We start from the raw sequence: 20,819 nt of genomic DNA on the forward strand, positions 1-20,819 counted from the left end.
ATGTTTGAAATATCCCGTTTACGGATCAGACAAGGATAACAACAATATTCAGTGTTTTTTTATTATGTGTGAGATCGTTGCTGTGTATCAGTATATTGCTCTATTAACTGAAGGGTTGAACGTATAGTTCTATCAACTGAAGTTCTCAAATTACAAATTTTAAAAAGTATTAACTCTCTAGTCGTTACAGTCCACGTTTCTTTGATAAAAATCTATTTATTCTCCAACTTTTAATAACAAACCTTTAATAATTCTACTTATATTATACATATATTACAGACAGAACTGAGATCAGTGGAAGACGAGCTCGCTTCAACCCAGGTAAACAGAACTTTTCTGTTAATAAACGTCTCTCACATTGTTTTTTTTTCTGTCAGAATTGTGAACAACTGAGCAATGATCATAGATCTCAAACTCGGAAAGGATCGGTAGTTAGCACAAAACTATATTACTAAAGCGAAAGAAACCCGATACGCGTCAGCATTTGTTACCTTAGCAACTGTTACATATTGTATTAGTCACGAAGTCATTTCACTTAAACTAATCCTTCTTTAATCTACTCATGATCCCCCTCAAAAACGTTTCAATACTTCGAAACGAAACTAGCTTTTTTGATCAAATTATACTGACCTAGATAATGTTTTATTATTTTCTCCTTGACGTGTCTTTATACACCACATTTTGATATGAATATTTTCATTAAAAAACGTACAATGAAATGAGAAATAGTTTGTTGACATACTTCCGTTGCTACGATCAAACAAATCTTTATTTCCTGTGTATTATTCATGCAGGAATATCTAATTACTGTCAAAATTGTTCGCGCTTTATTCACGCGGGGTCCTGGGTTCCACCCATCGCGGGAAGCATGAGAACGAGTAATATACATTACAGATGAGACATTGTGTGTTTCTTTTGATATTAGTCTTTTTACATTTGATATTTATTTATTTACAGAGCAAAGATGTTTTATTACAACAAAATGTGATTGTTGATGAAGATGTAAATTTAAATACACGAAACAACGAAATGGAACAAATTCCTGGAACGGTGTCGGAGAATCATGTCAATGATTCTGGTTTCTTGGAAAATGCTGTAAAGCCAAAAGAAACTGAATCCAATGTTCACCACTCGAATGATATTGCTGAGAAAATGAGGAATGATTCTATGGTCATTCAGGCTAAATATGACAGCGAACCAAATCCAGTTGAAAATCACGTGAATGATAGCAACGGAATGATTGAAAATGATTTGAGTCCACAAGAACAGGTCGAAAACAACTCAGAAGACATGGGAGAAGGTCTGAAGTGTAATGGCGTGAATTCAGGAGAATTTCTTGAAAATGTTAGCACAAATGGAGATGTTGATATCAACTTGGAAAATACTCTGAGAGAAAGTGAGACGATTGAAGCCCAGGGTGACGTTGGTGGCAATGAAAACAAGGATTTCGAGAGAATGCAAGACGATGGAAAAATGTCGTTTGAAGAAATTCTTGTTCTAGATGCGAGTGCTTTGACCTCACAGAAAATTATTGAAGACGCTTTGAAAAAATGTGCAGAGGTTCAAAGCAACGGTGATATTGCCAGAGAGGATGAAAACTATGACGGAACTCCTTCTGACGGAACTCCTTCTGACTTGCAGAAGATTGAACTTGCAGGATGTGAACGTCCTTTGAGTAGAAAAGAGAATGAAGACATCGAAATAGCGAATGTTATTGTTGAAGATTTGAAGAATGGTAGCTCGATGTTAACTGAAGAACGTGATTACAAGAAACTGTTTGAAAGTGGAGAGCATCTGAATAATGACTTTGTTGAAATACAGCAACAACATGAAGTGGAAATGCAAGAGCTTCGAATGACGTTACAAGATGAATATCAAAAGCAGGTAAATATATAAAAAACATTGTCTTTAGTCATGCACTATGCTGGGTAAGCTGGAAGATGTTGGATGATTGAGGATAATGTTGGATGATGTTGGACCTTAACAAGGCCCAATATACCATATTCCGGTATATTCGACCTTACCAAGGTTTAATAATTTCTCATCATAGTTTTATGTTTATTGAAGGTGTTAAAAATTTCTGACGAACTTCGAGATCATTACCAGAACGACATGGACGAGAAGATTGCAAAATTGGAAGAAGATTGGGAGCTAGAATTTGCAAATCAGAAGCGTGAATTTGACGAGCAGGTATCCGCTGTGCAACGGGAACAGTCAGCGCAGTGTCAAGAAGCCATTGAAAGAGTGACGCTGGACGCTGAGGATCAGTTGAAGAACATGAAGTATGCTTATGAGCGTGAGACTGCTGAACACAAGCAACGCATTAAGGAGCTACTTGAGCGCGAGGCGTTGTGGGAAATGAAAGAAAATGAGCTGGCGAATGAGAAATCCGAGAAAGAGAATGAAAGTTTGAGTAAAATAAAAAAATTAGAAAGTCAATTATCCTCTGAGCGAGAGGAAGTAGAGTCGCAGTTGAATGGAGTCCAGGATGAAATAAAAACATTGAAGAAAGATCATGAAAATGAAATGGCAAATTTAACAAATGAACTGGAGAGGAAATACAGTGGCGTTGTTGATGAGATGAGAAAAGAACTGAAATCAAAATATCAGGTAAATTTTATATCATTTTGCCAGCTGTATTTGAACTGAGATTACATCGATTTTCATAAAAAAAATAGTGACCTGTTTTTAACGTATTTTACTTTTCAGGATGAGATGGATCGGAAAGTGAATCAAGTCGAGTGTCATCTTCGTGAGCAATACGAACAAGATTTAGAGAAGACCAAGGAAGAGGTGTTGGAGAGTACTTCAACTTTGAAAATGAAATACGAGAAACAAGTCTCGGAAATTCAAGTTCAACTGGAAGAATTGCATGAGCGTAATCAACAACATGAACTGAGAGAAGCGAGGTTGAAGGAAAACTTTGAATCTGAGAGAAAGAAAGTCGCAGTTCATTTGAAGGAAATTGACAGAAAAACTCAAACGATTCGAGCCTTGGAACAAAATAAGAAAGATCTGAGCGAATTGGAGGAGAAGTTTAATCAGTGTTTAAACGAGAAGGATATCTTAGAGAAAAAGATGGAAAAAATATCAGAATCTGAAAGTAAAGAATCCATAGAACTGACGCAAGATCTGGCAAGAAAGAATGAGATTATTGACGAGATGCAACGACGAATAGATGACCTTCATAAGATTGTTGAAGAATTACAGGACGTGAGGAATAGCAAAGAATACAAAGGCTTGGAAGAAACGATAAAAACAATCCTGCAAGAAAAAATAACGTTGGAACAGGCTTTAGAAAAAGAATTGCAAAAGAACGAGTTACTCACGGAAGAGAAGAGATTGGATGAAGTGGACAGAATTAACGATGATGGAGGGAATTATGACAACAATGAATTAGAAATCAAAGTTAGCCAACTGGAAATTGAGAAACAGTCCTTAACACAACAACTCGAAATCTCTGTGTCTGAAATCACTTCACTGCAAGAAAAGATGAAGGAGAACGAAATTATTGTTAACGATTTGAAGTCCAACTGCGATGCAAAGATCTTGCAAATTACTCGCAGCTTTGAAGAGGAAGTTAACGTGCTGGAAAACGAGCTAAAAATGAAGAAAAGTTGCGAAGAAGAGGCTGCGGAACTCAAGAAAGATGTTTCTAACCTCAACCATGAAATTGCTAAGCTTCATTCAGAAATAAAACAGCACAAGGTGACTATTTCAGAGCTAGAAGAAACATCACAAAGCCGTGAACTAGAAATCGCAAATTTGATAATGAATTCCCCATCTCCCAACAATTTAAACGACCAGGAATTTGATTTTAGTCAAAGCTCAGGTGATAAAACGCAACAACTCGAAATCGAATTGTCGAAATATAAAAAGAAAGTTGAAGAGTTGGAGGAAGAAGCGGAAGATAAGTTTGAAACAACATTGTGTTTAAACTGTCAAGATCGCGAGAAAAATGAAGATATTTTAATCCAAACAAAGGCCTTAATAGAGAAGATCAAGTCTGATTCTCAAAGGAAAGTTCAAAGTTTAATGAAAGATCTCGGCAATATGGAAAAAGCCTTTCAGGAACAGAGCCGGGAGAGTGAACATTTGAAGGAAAAATTGGGAAAGACCGAGGAAGATCTTCGGATGGAAAGAGAGAGGATTCTAGAAATTTCTAAATTAGGAAAGAACTTGGATGTTAATGAAAACCTGTTGGGATCTGATGGGATTACACAGGATGCAACAGACACAAAAGGTAATGTATGACCGTTGACGAAACTCATAATTGTCTCAACCACTTTAGTCTTAGGCTTAGTTAACTTCCATCGCTATTATCGCCACTCCTGTTTAAATAATGAAAGTAACCACAACAGAAAGATAACATTCATTAAAATCTTGATCGTGAAATGTTATCTTTGTCGTGATTACTTTCAATATTGAAACCAGAGTTGCGATAATTGCGATGGATTATATATTACCTGGTTGCCGTGAACTTATTAACTCTAACTTAATTAACTTGTTGGGCATCAAAGATATCTGGTTAAACGACGTTTATCTCGTGGTAATAATTACGATGAATATTATTTAGGAAAGTTAAGAGAAAATGACGAGGGCGAAGAAGTAACCTTACTCTCCTTACAATCTCAACCAAAGTTAGAAGATGATCCTTCCCAATTACCAAGTGGCAAAGATTTTGGAATTCTATTTGACGAACAAGAAACGTTTTATAAAACCGAGATTGCAAGGAAGGACGATGAAATATCCAAGTTGATTGCAGAAAATAAGAAAATATTGCATCAAGTCCAAAACCTGAAAGAAAAACTTAATGAAGGTAGGTCTTGATGCGAAGTTAGTTGAGGTTAGTGGATGTATTTTAGCTAGAGACAGATGAAAAATAATGAAGTGTCTGTCATTTTCATTTAAGGTGAAGCGCAATACGAACAAATACGGGAGCGAACTTTAGAACAGAAAACAAAATACGAGAACGAAATCAACTTGATGCAAAATGAAATAAAGATGCTGATTGAAGAAAACAACCGCCTCAAAAATATTCAGGAGACCGAAGATATCCAGGTTAAGTTAGAAGAAAGCGAGGATGCTTTGCAGATGAAACTCTCCGAAATTCAAAATCTTCAGGCAAAATTACTGGAAACTGATAATATTTTAACGGAGAAATCAAGTAAATTTGAGCAAGATATGAAAACCTTGAACGAAATTTTACAGGATAAAGAAAACAGCATTTCTGATTATCGAACTGCTGTTGATTTGCTGCAAAACTCGAGGAAACAATTGGAGTTAGATGTATCAAATCAAAAACAAGATTTCTCCGAGAAAGAGACGAAGCTTCTCCATGAAATTCGGGAAATAAAAGTTGGATTTGAGAGCGAGAAGACAAAAATCTTGGAGGACAATTTTCAGGAGAAAGAAGAAATGAGATTAAGGATTGAAAAACTTGAGGTGTTGCTTGATCAGCGTAACGTGGATGTATCTGAGGGTGACATGGACGAGTTTGAGGGGTATGAAGGAGTTGAGCAGGATAATTCACTTGAAGAGCCTATGGTTACCAGAGAGTATGAAGGGATAGGCAGGAACTATTTCCTTGAAGAGCATAAAATTGAGGATGATGTCTATGCATATCATGATGATGTGCCCAAGATGATGACGAGAAATGCTGTTGAAAACCTGGGAGACCCTAAAGGATATGAAGGAGTAAATGCGGATAGAAGCTCCGTTCAAAGTACCAGAAATAAAGTAGGACAATACGAGGAGATCCATTACTATCCATCAGATCATCTTGGACATCTAGAAGAAGAACAGTCCAAACAACCATATGATAAGGACTTGGAATACGAACAAGGATTGAAGACACTCTGGGAATTGAAACATGAAGTATTGAAGGAAGAATACGGAGGGATTGACGACAAGAGTGCGTCGCATGAGAGTTTGTTCTCAGACGACAAATATAAGGAGATTGGTAGCGAGGAAAGTCTGGAATTATTGAAATACGAACATGAAATAGATCTACTTCTTGAAAGGAAAGAAAATGAACGTTTACGAGATGAGATAAAAACTTTGACGAACTGCGTTGATATGTTTCATGATGAATGTGAATGTCTAAAAAGAAGTTTGGATAAAACTCTGCATATTGTGGAAATATTACGAGAAGAACGCGATGAATTGATGAAAGAGAGTGACTTGAATATGATCGAACATTCAGAACTTGTATTGGATCTTATTAAATACGAAGAAACCATCAGTAGACTGGAAAAAGGAAATGAAAAGCTGGAAGATGATAAAAAATTACTTGCAGAATGTTTGAAGCAAAAAGAAAGGATTGTGTCTCGAGGCGAGCTCCTGGAAAACGAAACTGGAATATCAAACAGCGCGAAAACTAAGCATTCAGTGAACGGAGACAAGAGTTTGGAAAGACACACTTTGTTTTCAGATAATCCTGAAGTGTTCCTCTCGGAGAAACGGGGCTCAGAAGTTGGTGATTTCCAGAGAAAGGATGCAAGGTTTCTAAGAGCGAGTGCTGGATATCAAAGAAATGATAACGAAGCTCCGAGAAGAGGAGATCATCGCTGGAAAAGAACCAACAAGTTGCTGGAAGATTCGGTGGAAAACGTTGAGTTGAAGAGTAGAAGACTTGTTGATTTGGAATTGGGAAATGAAGATTTGAGAAAATTATCATGGCCTCAGACTCTTGAGGAAGTACATTATACACAGCGACACGCCGAAGATGACTTCAATACGGAGTGGAAAGGCCAAATAAATGATGGACACAAAATTGGATTTGCTGGAGAACAGAAGATGCTTCATGCAGAACAAACAATGTCAAACTATGAAAGTCAAAATGAGTTTGGCCACAGAAAGCAACTCCACAAAGAATATTACACTGCATCACACCAACCAAAGAGCAAAGAGAATCGTGGCGTGTTAGGGTCCTCTGTATCTCACAGAAAGATGACACCGCTAGACACTAGCGCAAAACAGCTCTGCCTAAAAACTGCTAAGAACACAGGACGATCTTCCAAGACCAAGAATGTTTCAATTATGGTTCCAAGACGCGACGAATCTTCGTATGATTATCCTAAGCATTCTAGAAGTATCAAATTTGCGAAAACGTCAATCAGATCACCAAAACGGACAAAGAAACGCTACGAATATGGGACTACAGATCGTGAAAAATCTATAAAATCAAACTCCAGAATTTTCTCACCAAAAGTTGAAAACATTTCCAGAACTCCCGTATTGAATACTTCCACTTTCAATTCTTCAAAGTTTCTAAACAGCAGCATCCTGACAAGCACCAGAGAAAACCCAGCGACTCCCAGGCGGCTTGTTCCGAATCTTGCCGGACTTTCACCGATCGTATCCCCGCTAGACCGTCACCATCAGAGTGAGAAACTAAGATGGCAAATATCTGAAGAGACACAAAGAACGAGAGACGACAGAACGACGTTCTTACTCAATGAAGATCCAAGTGGTTTAATAACCAGGACACCAAAGAGAGAGGGTACCAAGAGTTCTAAAGCACACATCAGATCCTACTCGGCAGATGACCGTTTGTTGACGTCATCAAGGGAAATGACACGTGACCTGAATCTGGAGAAACCGCTGGTTGTAAATTTTGAAGATTTTGTGTTCCGTCATAGAGTTAAGTCCTCGGAAGATGTGGCTAGTATTCGTGATCCGTCACCTGCAGAACTGTGGTTTTCATAAATACTTTCAACCAACCATCATAGAAATGGAACAGTTTTAGAAGCGCAACTAAAGCCAAAACTTCGTAAAGTTTTCCTTTTTGCATAGATCGAGTATTTACATATATTTTTAACTTGTAATATGTTAGTCTGTTGTATTAAATCATTTCACTTTCTGATTTGTTTACGAAGAAATTTCTCTAATGTCTCAAGAGGTCTTTTGCCTCCAAACGAGGTGTTCACGTCTCAGAATTTGTAACTTTGGTTAGAATCACCAGTTACTGTAATGACTTGCAAGAGATTTCCGGGCACTCCGGGCCCCAATGTATTTTACTCCACCCTCTCATCGACCATGAATCAATTGATCCGTGCAATATATGCTAATGCATCGTCCCGTATTCAAACGGAGCTGGAGACTCCCCCCCTGCTGTCTCCATGGTGTTTTGCAAAGCAGCGTGGGACGAAGGTTTAGGCGTCGTGAAATGAACAACAAACAGAAAGTCAATTACTGATGTGTACGAAAATTAATCATCTTAACTGCTTTTATTTTACAACAGAAATAACGTCTGAAATTCACAGCTTTTTACGCGGATTGTTTGGATAATTATCAACCATTATCGACAGGCCAGCTTGCGAACGCCTTTTTTACGTGCAGAGAACCACGAATCATATCAAAATATTTTGAAATTTGAAGAGTTGACTTTAGCAAGTCGTTAATATTCGAGGCCAGATTTACTTTGTATCAAGGATAGTTCTGTCATCGAGAATTTGGATAAAGTACTTCAGGAATTAAAATATCAAGTGATATTCTCAAAGAATGGATGTTTAATGTTTATGAAAATCAAACTCTTCACATCCGGCCGCTTATCGCTTTAATAATTTCGGGATATTTTGAGTGTCTGAAATATTTGATCTTGTTCGCTGCCAAGGAAAGATATAATTTCGTGTAGCGATTATTAAATTCTATATCGAACTAGATAGAAATTGTATTAAAATGCGAGAAGAAGACGTAGAGACCGCAATTAAAGTTGTAGTTGTTGGCAATGGGGCCGTCGGCAAAAGCAGTATGATCCAGAGGTTCTGTAAAGGAATTTTCACAAAGGACTACAAAAAGACAATTGGAGTGGACTTTTTGGAAAGACAAGTAAGGTAATTGCATTCAATTTAATATTCTCCATATCCTTTGTCCAATCAGCTAGGTACTTAAATAAAACCACTTCACCTTCACAGTGTTTTATTAAATTGTAGCGATTTCCTGCGAAAAATGTTAATTAAATTTCCAATATTGAATCGTTTAGAATATTCTATCATGTTCTAAACGTTTTTAGAATTGAAAAAATCTTGCAATTTTGTAAAAATTACTCCCTTTATGAAGCACATGAGCTGCAAAAAAGCAGTGTGTAAAGAAACTATTAAATTCCGCATGAATGCCTTAACTAAACCTTTGTTGACTATTTCATAAAGTTCATGTACTATGTGTTTAAACGTTGAAAATACCAAGCTTAGCGAATGATTTATAGTTTAGCCAACTAAACGTAAATTCAGTTGGAAATTTGGACCACAGTATTCAGTATTTTCGTACACAAAATTCATGCAGTAAATTGTGAGTTTGAATGTTGCTTAAATTACCCCATGCGATGAACAAACAAAGATCACATATTTTAAGTGCTCTTCTTTTCATTCAGTTTTGTTATCATAAAAAATATGTAATTACCCTATTGCAATATGACATTCTTTGTAATGCACAGTTGCCAAATTAGGGGTACAATCAAGTTAGCCATTTCTGTTTACTTAATTGATCATTCTCATTGCCAAAGAATTCCTTTTGTGTAATGGTAAAAATTATGGACATAGTGGTTGAGAGGGGACATGGTTGTGCAGTATTAATCATAATAGGTGGGTTAATATCTGTTCTATTTTTAGTATTGATTCAGAGGATGTTAGGTTGATGTTGTGGGATACAGCTGGACAAGAAGAGTTTGATGCTATAACTAAAGCTTATTATAGAGGTTTGTTTTTTATTTTACTTCAATAATTGATTCCAATTACCTACAACTAGGTTATTTAAAGCTGAGTGTTGCTATTTAAAAGCTTGTTTGGAAGTCTAAGTTAACCCTGTTAACCAAATTTTCCAGGTGCCCAGGCCTGCGTGATGTGTTTCTCCACCATTGACAGGGACTCGTATGAGGCAATAGAACAATGGATGGCTAAGGTCTGTGCAAATTCCTAATTATCACTAGCTACCCGTAAACTGGCTGTAAACTGCTAAGCTAGGGAAACCGTCTACGCTCTATGATGTAGTTTTGCATGAAATAAGACTGCTTCTTATTGAAGTTGATAATTATTTCTCATATTAATATTGTAGGTATCTGAGGAATGTGGCTCAATACCATGTGTTCTTGTACAAAATAAGATTGATCTCATTGATGAAGCTGTGATTCGACCGTAAGTCTGATGTCTAATCATGAAATGACAACATCTATTTGGGATAACTCATCATTATGACCTTTCTTATTCTGCAGAGATGAGGCAGAAACATTAGCTAAGAAACTAAAAGTAAAGTTTTACAGGACATCTGTGAAAGAAGATTTAAATGTCACTGAAGGTAGGCAGCGTAACCAGGAATCTTTGATGGCTTTTATCTGTTGTGATGAAAAAATATTTTGCAAAAATATATACCGTCAAGCTTCAAATGATTTATTCTGGTTTGTTTTATTCAGTTTTCCAGTATCTTGCACGGAGATATTTGGAGAATTTACAAAATGCTAATGTCAATGATGAACAGAATACAAAGAAAAATCTAGGTTGGAATAATTTGTTATTCTTTGTGCATCTTGCAGTACTTTCTTAGATAGAGATAATCAAATGTAATTTTATAATTGAGGACAATTAATTGCCTTTAGATATGTTTCAAGGCCAATCTGCCCAAAGCAAATCAAGCAATGGCAAAAGTAAAAAAGATCAACAAGACACAAGTGCCATCATAACTTTACGACCAAACAAACAGCGAACACAAGGAAAGAAAAATAAATTTTGTCTTCTGGTGTGAAGAATATTCATAATTGGGAAGAATAACTAAATTCTGGAACAGGTATAATTTAAATAATTTAGTAATATATATATAGATATATAGTGATTAAGTTAGAATCTGTGGCAAATACTTCATGTTGTCACATGTCTTTGCCATTTAGTTATTTCACATGGAAAAATACAAGTCAATGACTTTTGTTTGAGAGATTGTTTGAGAGATCAAGTAAATTAAATTGTAGCAAAATGATAACCACCAATATTGACCACCATTTCATTAAGGTAAAAATCCCGCAACCATTGTACATTTGTGATCAATTCAAAATGCAGATATTGTCTTCCTGGTCAAAGTCTCTTAATATATTTAAGATAAATAGTTAAGATAAATATACTGCTTAAATTACATAAGAAGATGATTTATAATTAGTTCACATGACTGCATGTAGTGCATGGTGATTTTAGAGTTCTGTCTCAAAATGACTGCACTGTTGCTTCACATTGACCAGATTTGTGAACTTTTTGGATAGATGAGATTTTCACATTTTTGTGTTCAAACCATTTGTCTTTCAAACCATTCACGGTCCCACTTTTCCTTCCTTTCAACTTTCGTATTAAATTATTCCGCTAAATCACTTATGCTGAATACTGATTACGTTAGTAGCTCAACCATGACATGATACGAATCTGAAACAGAGTTTTTCATAGATTTAACTTTCCTTTTGAAATGTTGCGGTGAATATTTGATGTTCGTTTTCATTCTTTGCCAGAAGGTTCGTGATGGAACGTAATGCACCTCAATATCATCACAAAATCTCACCTAAAATTAGATTGAAAATAATTTCCGTATTATATCAGTTAGAAATGCAAGTTTCATTTACGGGGACTAATGGCAGATGTTGAATCGTTACAATGAACGCTTTCGTACTAGTTTTGGCAGAAAAGTCTTTTGTTTTTGTCAAGGGCAGTGGTCGGAGGTGGGTGTAGGGATGTTGGGCAATATCGTCTTGTCTGTATTGTGGCATTGTCTGCTTTCAAAAGTTATACTAAAAGTCAGTTCACGTGATCGGGTCGTGAAATGTTTTGTCAACTAAATTCTTGGCATCCAACATTGAAAGCGATAATCTCGCGGGGCAAAATGGTGTGAAAATATCTTAGCGACACCCTGTTTTGTCGTTTTCTTAATCCCCCTGTTGGCAGACGAGGCATGATGCGGTGGGGACCAGGGACGGGGTAAAAAGTGTCTTGCAACTTGCAATTGTGGCCAAGGTGAGCTTGTGACCAACATGACGACATAAACCACATTCATGCATTAAGAAAATATAGATGTTTTTGTTCAAGGAGTGATGTATAAACGAAAATAGATCTTTGTAAATTGTAGTGAATATGACAAAGTGACTTGACGTTGTAAAAAGCACACCATGCAGATGGCTTGTTGAAGACTGGAGTGAATAAATTTGCATTTATATGTCACGAGAAAGTTATTACGAGATAGATGAAAGTGCAGGTGTTTATTTCCTGCTTTTTTTCATCGGCAACGAAGTGACACTGAGTATAATAAACTTTACTTTTTATCATCAAGGCCTGAATGGCCTTCGTATGGTCTTCATATTATTTACCTTAGAAAGTGCTGTGGGGATTTTATCGTCTAAGACTAAGTCTAGGTGATCCTTTAGTTTAAATCCCGGTCTCATGTTTTTCTCTTCGCCGAATTAATATCATAATTATACTGAGTTTGTCTTAAACTGGAATAAATGGCTCATAAAATTTATTTTTTCTTTTGATCTTGACCTCGTTCAATATCGTGTTTGACGTGACCGAAGAAAAATATTTGTCAGGATGCCGCCGTGTCTTTCCCTCAGGTCATGATCTTAATAACGAGGTTGCGAAACAAGGGATGAATTACGTTTGTGTTACTTGTCTCGAACAGGGTATAAAATATCGGGGATTTTTATTTCAGTATTGCCATTTATACGAGAGTGTTCATAGCGCATATCTTGTTTCTCATAGTACATACACAAGTCATCACTTGCGCCAAGGTTGCGCCTGGATAATTCAATGTGAAATGGTGAAATATTGTTATGTAGCTTGTGTTTGGTATATATCATACAAATTATTGACTATTTATTATAACATTGCAAGCACAAAATAGGTAATAGCGAGTAGTAATACACACGATATGAATCTTACCTCTTTCAAATGTGTGTCGTTGCAAATTTTGCTTGTGTTTGGTTCCTCGTTCTGTGACTGCCCCGCCATACTGCACATTCAGCCGAAAATTGTCGTGCACAATTTATTGTCTAATGTGATCTCCAGATAGCCAAGAATGTTTCCAAAGAGTCTCCTCTCTTTAAAACATCAAATGATGTATTTTATTTAACATTTGGCAATCGCGTTGAAGGTAATATTGACAGTGTATATATATAATACCTCTGGTTGTGCTCAGCTCTTTCATGTACGCCTAATCTCTCGTATCGTATTTCGTCTGACAAGACAGGTTCTTAAAAATAAAAGTTAAAAATAGTCGAATCGAAAATTCAAGTAAAATGAAAATTTATGACTCACATTTCCTGATGAGCTTATTTCACCACAAACGCTATATCAAAATGATAAAATACCTTGCAATATTCCCTTTGATATATATTTGTATCTTTGAATATTATTTCCTTATTCAGACTGTGACATATTTCTGATTTGCATAATATTCGAAACTTTAAGTAGGATCTCTCTTAATCCATCCGCTATCGTGGGTAACTAGCACTCACATCTTCTGAGACGTAATATTACCATTAAACCATTCCCATATTTTTCAGCAATGCATTTGGAGTAACGAAAACATTTCCTATTTAGCATTCCTTTTGAACCTTTGAATGCTGTTTTTCATGTAACATAGCTCAGTAAAACCATGAATGGAAGTTTTATATTACTGCTCGTATGTGTAAATAGGCTGTTTGTTCTACCATTTTTTAAATTTTGTTATTACGTCCTCTTCTAAATTTTGAAAGAAAAACTCACACTTTCTCACACTGAAAAAGAGATTTTCAAGGCGAAAAGTCGAATATTTTCTTGAAAGAATTTTGACCAGAAAGCCCAGAACTACCAAAGCTTGTCCGTGCATGTTTAAGTTAATTATGATATCTGATAGCATGAAATATCAACTAAATTACTGCGGATTTATGTTAAAATATTACCCTGTTTCTTAGTAATAAACCAGTATTGTGTCGTTTGACAGAGTAAGCAAGTATCTATAGACTATATATATACCATGTCAAACATGACCCTTTCAGCGATAACTATCTAACAAGGTTTATTTGGTAAAAAATATTTTTATTTCATCTCCTAGCGCAAAAAATCCAACTTTTTACACCAACCTCCTTAGGATGTACCCTTGTGGTAATGACTGATCTTCTTAATTCTTCTGTAGTTAAGTAATCACGGTTGGTAATATCTGTTGTTGTAACAAATCAAGCAGTTATTGATGTATATGTTGTTATAGTATAAGATGACCCCGTCATGCTATAAATTGACAAGCCGGAACTTACGATATGTTTAGGTGACATATTTCCGTGTTATCATCGGAAACAATACGTCACAAGCAACATTTTTCGCAGCAATTACCTCTGGGTGAATCCATCCCTGAACAAACGCTGGGGTTGGTATATTAATTAATGGAATAAGACCTTTCTATAGTCATCTAAATCGCCCGATCACCTCTGTCGAAATATAAGATGGGTCCAAATGTTCATCATGTGAACGACAGACCTGTGACCAGACGAATTCAAGCACGTCTCTTCAATCCGTCTGGTTCCGTGTGAACATAACCTTAGTTGCTTTTAAAAATACAGACTTTGCAATGAGTTGTACCTGATTAGAGGACTGTACCTGATTGACAGGTGACAGGTGCGTTCCAGGTAGGTTCCATGTATGAACTGGTTCACCGAGCAAGGCTTCTCGTCTTCTCCTTCAAAAAAGAAAAGAAAAGTATACTTATGCTTATCCTAGTTAAAATCGATGGTTAAAAACATTGGTATAAATGTGTAATGCGTGACAGAGCCTTGTAACTTCAAAGTCTTTGATGTCAGGCTCACAAGCTCAGGCATAACACGCAATTATCGTTACAAGCTGGCTGTGGTTCTTGTTCTGAGCCAATTTCTATTGAAATTCGCTGTAAATTCAGTATCTTTCTCAGGAAAGATTACTTCAATGAAACTAATGGTAATTGTTACCATTCATTGACGTGATTGTTACATTTTGAAACAGCGATGTAAATTTGCGGTCCAGTGGTTGTCCGCCAAAATGATGCGTCAAAGGCTCTGTGCGCATATGTTCGTTCTCTTTAGGTTGTTTTGGAGACTTGGATAAGTAAGAATAAAAATTGCTTCTTTAAAACTCTCTTTTTTGAGCTATGAATCGAATAAATAGCCCTTAATTGTGTCTAAGATGATAAATTATAGTCTAAAATTTATGATTACTTAGAGATTGCAGCCTGATGTATTTTTTATGAAGTATTTTTGCGACGTAAATGTTTACTATATTTGAAGGTCAGCAACCAACATGGCTACATCGAAAATCATAAAGCCAAATAATGGAGCCCCTGATGAACTTGAAAAAGAAATGGCTGGGGTGAGACACGATAATAGTTCAATTACGATGTTATTTGAGCAGTGTTAACTAACAAAATTCGTGAAAAGGAACAAAACTTTCAGTTATTGTTGAGAAAATAATTCAAAATATAAACATTAAATAGGAATGAATATGGCTTTTTATTTCATATAATATTTTCAATTTTTGGCAATTTTATATTCGTCTTGACGTAAAATCCAGTATAGTCTTTCATACTCAGAACTGACTTGAAAAAGTCAGAGTGCACATGATAATGATAGGAAAAATATAGTCGAACTGGATGTTAATCTTTTTATTGGCAATTGTGAATTGATATTTCTCAACTTAGAGAGTCCGAATTCACAGAGAGTATTGTAATATTGCATGAGGATAACCAGTTTGATTATTTTAGTAACTGGTAAGAAAGCACACCTTCAGGCATACAAGATTTGTAGGGTTGTTATAGATACACATGTTGGCTGACTTGGCTCAATTTATCCTAGATATGCCAAATGTCCATACCTTTCTTATAATTGATTGTTTCTTGCAGGCTATTGCAGAATTGGAGGCAGGCAGCGATCTGAAACAACAGCTCAGAGAATTGTATATCTGTGGTGCTAAGGTTTGTGTGTGTTTGTGAATTATGAGCAATATACACTTAATATCTCATCTTCTACTGAAATTTATATTCCTAGGAAATAGACGTTGCTGGAAAGAAAGTTGTCATCATCTTTATTCCTGTTCCACAACTTAAATCCTTTCAGAAGATCCAGGTATATAAATCTTATTGTATCTTAACCAAGACAATGGTTTATGATGAAAATGTTGTCGCCCCAGTCTGAAAAAATGTGACTGATCGACAGACTTCTGATGCTACTTAATGTTGTTCTTAACATTCCCAAGTGTGTAGAAAGTATTGAAACTTTCATTCCTTCATAGGCACGGCTTGTACGAGAGATGGAAAAGAAATTCAGTGGGAAGCATATTGTGGCTGTTGCACAGGTATTCTTGAGTTACTTCAGATGTTGTTCTTAATTCAGAAATGAGTCAATGTGCCATTAAAGTTTTATTTCATTTAATGTTATGGTGTTACCTTTCAGAGGAGAATTCTTCCTAAGCCCACAAGAAAAACTAGAAATCAAAAACAGATGAGACCTCGAAGGTACGCTTCATTTAAACTCTCTTGTTCTATAACGATTCTGTATAATGAATTTCATGATTTTTATGTTTCAGCCGGACATTGACGTCAGTTCATGATGCAATTTTGGAAGACTTGTGTTTTCCAAGTGAGATTGTAGGCAAGAGAATTCATGTTAAACTGGATGGATCTAGAACTATCAAAGCGTAAGAAAGTTAATTTATTTTGAAAGTGTTTGTAAAGTATTTTAATGTTTGGGTCTAAGATTGTTCTATGATGATAGTATTGTCGCCCCAGTCTGATATTTCATGACTGATTGACATCAATTTCTGAGAAAAATTGTTGTTTTTGACTTTTCTTTATATAAGATGAGTGAAATGCAGTTGATATTCATTTTGTTAATTTTCCAGTTTCTTAGATAAAAGCCAACAGACAAATGTTGAGCACAAGGTATGAGAATTTCTTTTTAATTTTCTTTTCACAATTGATTAGGATAGAAATCTTGAATATGTCAGCCTAGGATTATTGTCTGTATATTGACAATGATAGCAATGCTTAAAAAAGTTTGGTCATACAATAGTCCTAAGTTTGGCTGGTTTGTTATGTTATTCCCTCGCCAACAAAACATTTTGTACAAAGTGATATCAGACAATGAGGTTGTGAACTAAAGAAATGCTCTGACAGATATTGTTCATGAATTATTGTGTTCTAAAAAGCTACAAATGACAACACAACCTTCTATTATTTCCTTTCACCCCATTTCAATAATGAATTATGTAAGTAAGAATCTTCTGCATATTAATGTCATCCTTATCTTTCCTTCAGCTTGAAACATTTACTGGTGTTTACAAAAAACTAACTGGAAAGGATGTTGTTTTTGAGTTTCCTGCTTATGACTGAATATGAATAAATACGAGAAAATTTAACTGTTGTTTTGTGTTGTTATTTGCCAAGCTTTCTTCAGTTTATCAGGCTCTGTCAATATCTAGTCTTGACTAGTTGTGTTCTTTATTATAACTGACTCCTTTTTTGCCATTGAAGCCTGATTTTAATCATTGCTCCTATGAAAGCTCAGGTGAAATTTACATACATTACTTACATGCATTTCTATAGCACAATTAAGTCTTTTTGTCAATGTTGAATATTCCTACTTAAGTTTTTTTTTGCAAACTGCTCAGGGGAGATTTTTGCATTTACTAATCATTGTGATAAATATTCTCTGGCTGACCTGGAGATTATTCACATTCATTAAACATTGTTCGTTCCAGTTAAATATGTTCTATATGGTTATTGTAAACTGACATAATTTGTTTTTTGCGAATATTAGCTCTTGTTTTCATTAATTATTATCATTGTCAGACAGAGTCTTTCCAGACAGAAAAATGTTTCTTGAGTATTAAACAATGGAGCATCATACGATAAGTTACGAATTGAAAACTAGGACTGGACATTTTCTTTATATTCGCCAGCAAAATATTGAGTCCATCGTAATCACGAAACTTTTTATTTTCCGGTCATTTACCTAAACGTGCTCTATGTCGTATATCAATTTAATTATTCATCATACACATGTCTAAAAATTCTTCAAATGATAAAAACTGTTTTCCGCTGGAAGTGGTTCATTAGGAAACATCATAGGCGTACGGGCATATTTTTTTTAGGGGGGCTGCGCTCAATTTGCCCGAATGACATGACGTCATAGATTTTGTGACGTCATCATAAAATTATATAATCTGAGAAGACTACAAATGAAAGGATTTCCTTTGAAGATTGACAGACGTAATATAAAAAGAAATATCATCCCTAGCCATTTAAATTCTAAACTAAATATATTCATTACGATTTACAACGAAAGAAAAAGTGACTAACATAATAACATTTTATTTGATATATGAAATTCCGTCATGTTTTGCACTAGACATGCAAGGAATTTAGTTTTGTAAAACTATAATCTAGACTAGAAGAAATATGATTTACGATTACGTCGCTGTCCAAAAATGTCAATTATCTTTTCCATATCGTTCTTTAAAGTACTATTTGCATAAGCTCTCTCAATATTGATAAGGGCAATGCTGTTTTTTTTTGCCCCATTGTACTTCGAAGATAGGTTTTCAAGCGGCGAAGAGCGCTAAAAGATCTCTCAGCAGAGCAGGATGTTGCAGGGATCGTGGCCAGAATCGAAAATACTTTGTAAGCAACAGGAAGAACTTCATGAACACCATTTTCAAACATTTTCCTCACAATTTCAGCGGCGTTTTTTCTTTCAGGATCAGGGTTATCAGCATCAATATTCTCATAGACGTTTTTCTCACTGCCAAGAAGCTCACTGTCGATACTATAGAAGTCTGATACCAACTCAATATTCTTCATGGTCGGAGAGCTGCTGAAGACTATGTCTGCAAGTGCCAATAGCACCTCTTGATCATTACCTTCAAATCTATATTTCATCTCCGCGACAATCCTGTCAATGCTTAGGTAGTAACATGTGATACGATAGTGGTCTTCCACTGTTCGGTACTCCACTTCTGCATTCACTTCAGGCATTTCGCCGACAAGTGTCTGCAGCCGGCGTGATGGCTGTTTGAGTCTTGGTACCTTTGCATCTTTGAAATTGAAATCAGTACCCTCAATTTGTTCCTTGATTTTGTCTGCCATGATTTCAGCGCGCGACCACAAGAGATCAAAATTTTCCTGGGTACGACATTCACTTAGTGTTTTGATCACGCCATCAACACTCTTCTTTGCCGTTACGACATCCATCTGCTTTCCTTGTAGGTATCTGCTCAAACCATCGGTGTTGGACAAAACAACCTTTAATACCATCAAACCAAAAACGAATCGAAAGTCACAAATCGAGTTAAGTAGGGAATTGCTGTCATTGTACGTCTTCGGATCACGATCTTTTGAGAGTGAGAGAAGAGCCTCGATGATCTTAGGCATTTGGTTTACCACTGCCTTTACAGCTGCCCAGCGACAAGACCATCTAGTAGCGCTCTGCGATTTAATTGTCAGTTTAAAATCTTCGCCCTCATCTTCGACTTCGATATCCTTGAAGATAGCGTGGCGTTTGGGACTTCCTTCCAAAAAATTATGGAGACTCTGGATCACGCCTAAAGCTTTCTGAAGTGGCTCAATTGTGGTCATAGTATCTTGTAGCGCCAAGTTAAGCCGATGTCCATGGCAATGAACGTAGATACTAAGAGGTGAACACTCCTTCATACGTGCGGCAAGCCCTTTACGAGCGCCACTCATATTTGCAGCGCCATCAAAGCATTCTGCAACTATGTCTTCTAACTTCAACTCCAGCTTGCTAATGGCTGTCTTCACTAGCTCATATAATACTTCCCCTTCCGTGGATTTAGTTGAATAGAAACCAATAAATGTCTCTTTAGTTTCGCCATTGAAAACATATCTAAGGAAAATGGATACTTGCTCTGTTCGACTGATATCTGCTGTTTCGTCTACAACTATTCCGTAATAGTCGCTACTTCTCGCTTCAGCTGCTATCCTCTCAAGCATGACGTTTGCTACTATTTCTAGTAGTTCATTTTGAACAACAGGCGATGTCCACTGAGCATGTAACTGGAGCTGGCTTTGCAGTTTAGACCTCAGCCAAGGCAAATCGTTGCATCTTATGCAAAGTAACTCGAGAAAGTTCCCTCGATTTATGTCAGATACCTCCCATATATCATTCCGGGTCTCTTCATGACCTCTAATCGCAACATTCTGTTGCGCAGTATACATCAAGGATTGTATGATTACTTTTAAGTATTGTCTGTTACTGGCAACCTGGTCCTTGTGTGCAGTACTCAGCTGCTGTAGGACGGAAGTTTTGTTTCTCTGCATTGCTTTGAACTGAAGCCATCTTGCCATGGACCTGACATGGTTCTCGCTCTTGCCGTGTTTTGCTAGCTTTGCTGACTTCTTCCAATTCTTAAACACAAATGAAGTATCTTTCCCAAATTCCACGCAGGCAAAACACACGCATGCATCCTTATCCACTTCATAACTTATCCACGGATACTTCTTGTACCATTCAGATTGAAATCTTCGCACAAATGTTTTCATTGCCGAATTTTCTTGCAGGATACTCCGCTAATATAGGCTGTTTTGGGGCGTGAAGGGACGAAATCTGTTCTGTATTTTCACTGGGAATGGAAACCTTTTCAGGCTGTTCGTCTAGAATATGTGCTGGTGAACTAAGATCATCCATTGGTGTAGCTGCTAGAATACTAGACATCGTCATTGATTCTGGTGTAACATTTTCGTTATCTGTCACTGTATTCTGTTCACTATTTTCTCTGAGCTGTGACAATGCATTTAATTCAACATCATCAATGAACGCCGTTATTGGTTCTTTGCTCACG

The 20,819-nt window shown here is 36.3% G+C and overlaps 4 protein-coding genes, 1 long non-coding RNA gene and 2 other non-coding genes across 8 annotated transcripts; 5 read left to right on the forward strand and 2 right to left on the reverse strand.

Moving 5' to 3' along the window:
- Positions 1–66: 66 nt before the first annotated feature.
- On the forward strand, positions 67–7,846 carry LOC114528765 (uncharacterized protein PFB0765w-like). The gene is made up of 6 exons (XM_028550476.1): positions 67–321; positions 958–1,884; positions 2,068–2,610; positions 2,710–4,243; positions 4,577–4,819; positions 4,913–7,846. The coding sequence occupies exons 2-6, from the start codon at positions 1,030–1,032 to the stop codon at positions 7,708–7,710; spliced, it is 5,973 nt and encodes a 1,990-aa protein (XP_028406277.1). The 5' UTR covers positions 67–321; positions 958–1,029; the 3' UTR covers positions 7,711–7,846.
- Positions 7,847–8,114: 268 nt separating this feature from the next.
- Positions 8,115–10,802, forward strand: LOC114528826 (ras-related protein Rab-23-like). Its single transcript, XM_028550541.1, has 7 exons — positions 8,115–8,837; positions 9,612–9,697; positions 9,824–9,900; positions 10,054–10,133; positions 10,211–10,293; positions 10,409–10,492; positions 10,592–10,802. Exons 1-7 carry the CDS (start codon positions 8,683–8,685, stop codon positions 10,735–10,737), a joined length of 711 nt encoding a protein of 236 aa, XP_028406342.1. The 5' UTR covers positions 8,115–8,682; the 3' UTR covers positions 10,738–10,802.
- A 294-nt stretch (positions 10,803–11,096) lies between these two features.
- On the reverse strand, positions 11,097–14,561 carry LOC114528827. Of its 2 annotated transcripts, none has more exons than XR_003687535.1 (4): positions 14,084–14,561; positions 13,143–13,212; positions 12,903–13,060; positions 11,097–11,532 (listed from the first exon to the last, which is right to left on the reverse strand). It is a non-coding gene; the product is annotated as an uncharacterized LOC114528827 (long non-coding RNA). The 2 variants fall into 2 exon arrangements; XR_003687536.1 differs by lacking the exon at positions 14,084–14,561 and adding an exon at positions 13,278–13,698.
- A 470-nt stretch (positions 14,562–15,031) lies between these two features.
- On the forward strand, positions 15,032–17,378 carry LOC114528763 (40S ribosomal protein S7-like). Its single transcript, XM_028550474.1, has 9 exons — positions 15,032–15,074; positions 15,254–15,335; positions 15,865–15,936; positions 16,010–16,087; positions 16,254–16,316; positions 16,415–16,476; positions 16,548–16,658; positions 16,863–16,902; positions 17,278–17,378. Exons 2-9 carry the CDS (start codon positions 15,267–15,269, stop codon positions 17,350–17,352), a joined length of 570 nt encoding a protein of 189 aa, XP_028406275.1. The 5' UTR covers positions 15,032–15,074; positions 15,254–15,266; the 3' UTR covers positions 17,353–17,378.
- On the forward strand, positions 16,121–16,191 carry LOC114528891. The gene has a single exon (XR_003687543.1). It is a non-coding gene; the product is annotated as a small nucleolar RNA SNORD31 (small nucleolar RNA).
- Positions 16,720–16,791, forward strand: LOC114528890. The gene has a single exon (XR_003687542.1). It is a non-coding gene; the product is annotated as a small nucleolar RNA SNORD31 (small nucleolar RNA).
- A 1,099-nt stretch (positions 17,379–18,477) lies between the features above and the next one.
- Positions 18,478–19,971, reverse strand: LOC114528728 (zinc finger MYM-type protein 1-like). The gene has a single exon (XM_028550405.1). It carries the CDS (start codon positions 19,969–19,971, stop codon positions 18,478–18,480), a length of 1,494 nt encoding a protein of 497 aa, XP_028406206.1.
- Between the last annotated feature and the right edge of the window lie 848 nt (positions 19,972–20,819).

The sequence above is a fragment of the Dendronephthya gigantea genome, unplaced genomic scaffold, assembly GCF_004324835.1.
Source record: "Dendronephthya gigantea isolate DGI-Jeju-01 unplaced genomic scaffold, DenGig_1.0 000051F, whole genome shotgun sequence".
Classification (NCBI taxonomy): domain Eukaryota; kingdom Metazoa; phylum Cnidaria; class Anthozoa; order Malacalcyonacea; family Nephtheidae; genus Dendronephthya; species Dendronephthya gigantea.

Excerpts from the sequence above, each read along its gene's own strand:
- LOC114528765 (XM_028550476.1), top strand. The coding sequence starts at position 1,030 with ATGGAACAAATTCCTGGAACGGTGTCGGAGAATCATGTCAATGATTCT. Across the intron at positions 2,611-2,709 it reads AACTGAAATCAAAATATCAG|GATGAGATGGATCGGAAAGT; the intron begins GTAAATTTTATA and ends TTTACTTTTCAG. Across the intron at positions 4,820-4,912 it reads GAAAGAAAAACTTAATGAAG|GTGAAGCGCAATACGAACAA; the intron begins GTAGGTCTTGAT and ends TTTTCATTTAAG.
- LOC114528826 (XM_028550541.1), top strand. The coding sequence starts at position 8,683 with ATGCGAGAAGAAGACGTAGAGACCGCAATTAAAGTTGTAGTTGTTGGC. Across the intron at positions 9,901-10,053 it reads TAGAACAATGGATGGCTAAG|GTATCTGAGGAATGTGGCTC; the intron begins GTCTGTGCAAAT and ends TTAATATTGTAG. Across the intron at positions 10,134-10,210 it reads GATGAAGCTGTGATTCGACC|AGATGAGGCAGAAACATTAG; the intron begins GTAAGTCTGATG and ends CTTATTCTGCAG.
- LOC114528763 (XM_028550474.1), top strand. The coding sequence starts at position 15,267 with ATGGCTACATCGAAAATCATAAAGCCAAATAATGGAGCCCCTGATGAA. Across the intron at positions 15,937-16,009 it reads TGTATATCTGTGGTGCTAAG|GAAATAGACGTTGCTGGAAA; the intron begins GTTTGTGTGTGT and ends TTATATTCCTAG. Across the intron at positions 16,088-16,253 it reads AATCCTTTCAGAAGATCCAG|GCACGGCTTGTACGAGAGAT; the intron begins GTATATAAATCT and ends ATTCCTTCATAG.
- LOC114528728 (XM_028550405.1), bottom strand. The coding sequence starts at position 19,971 with ATGCTTGAGAGGATAGCAGCTGAAGCGAGAAGTAGCGACTATTACGGA.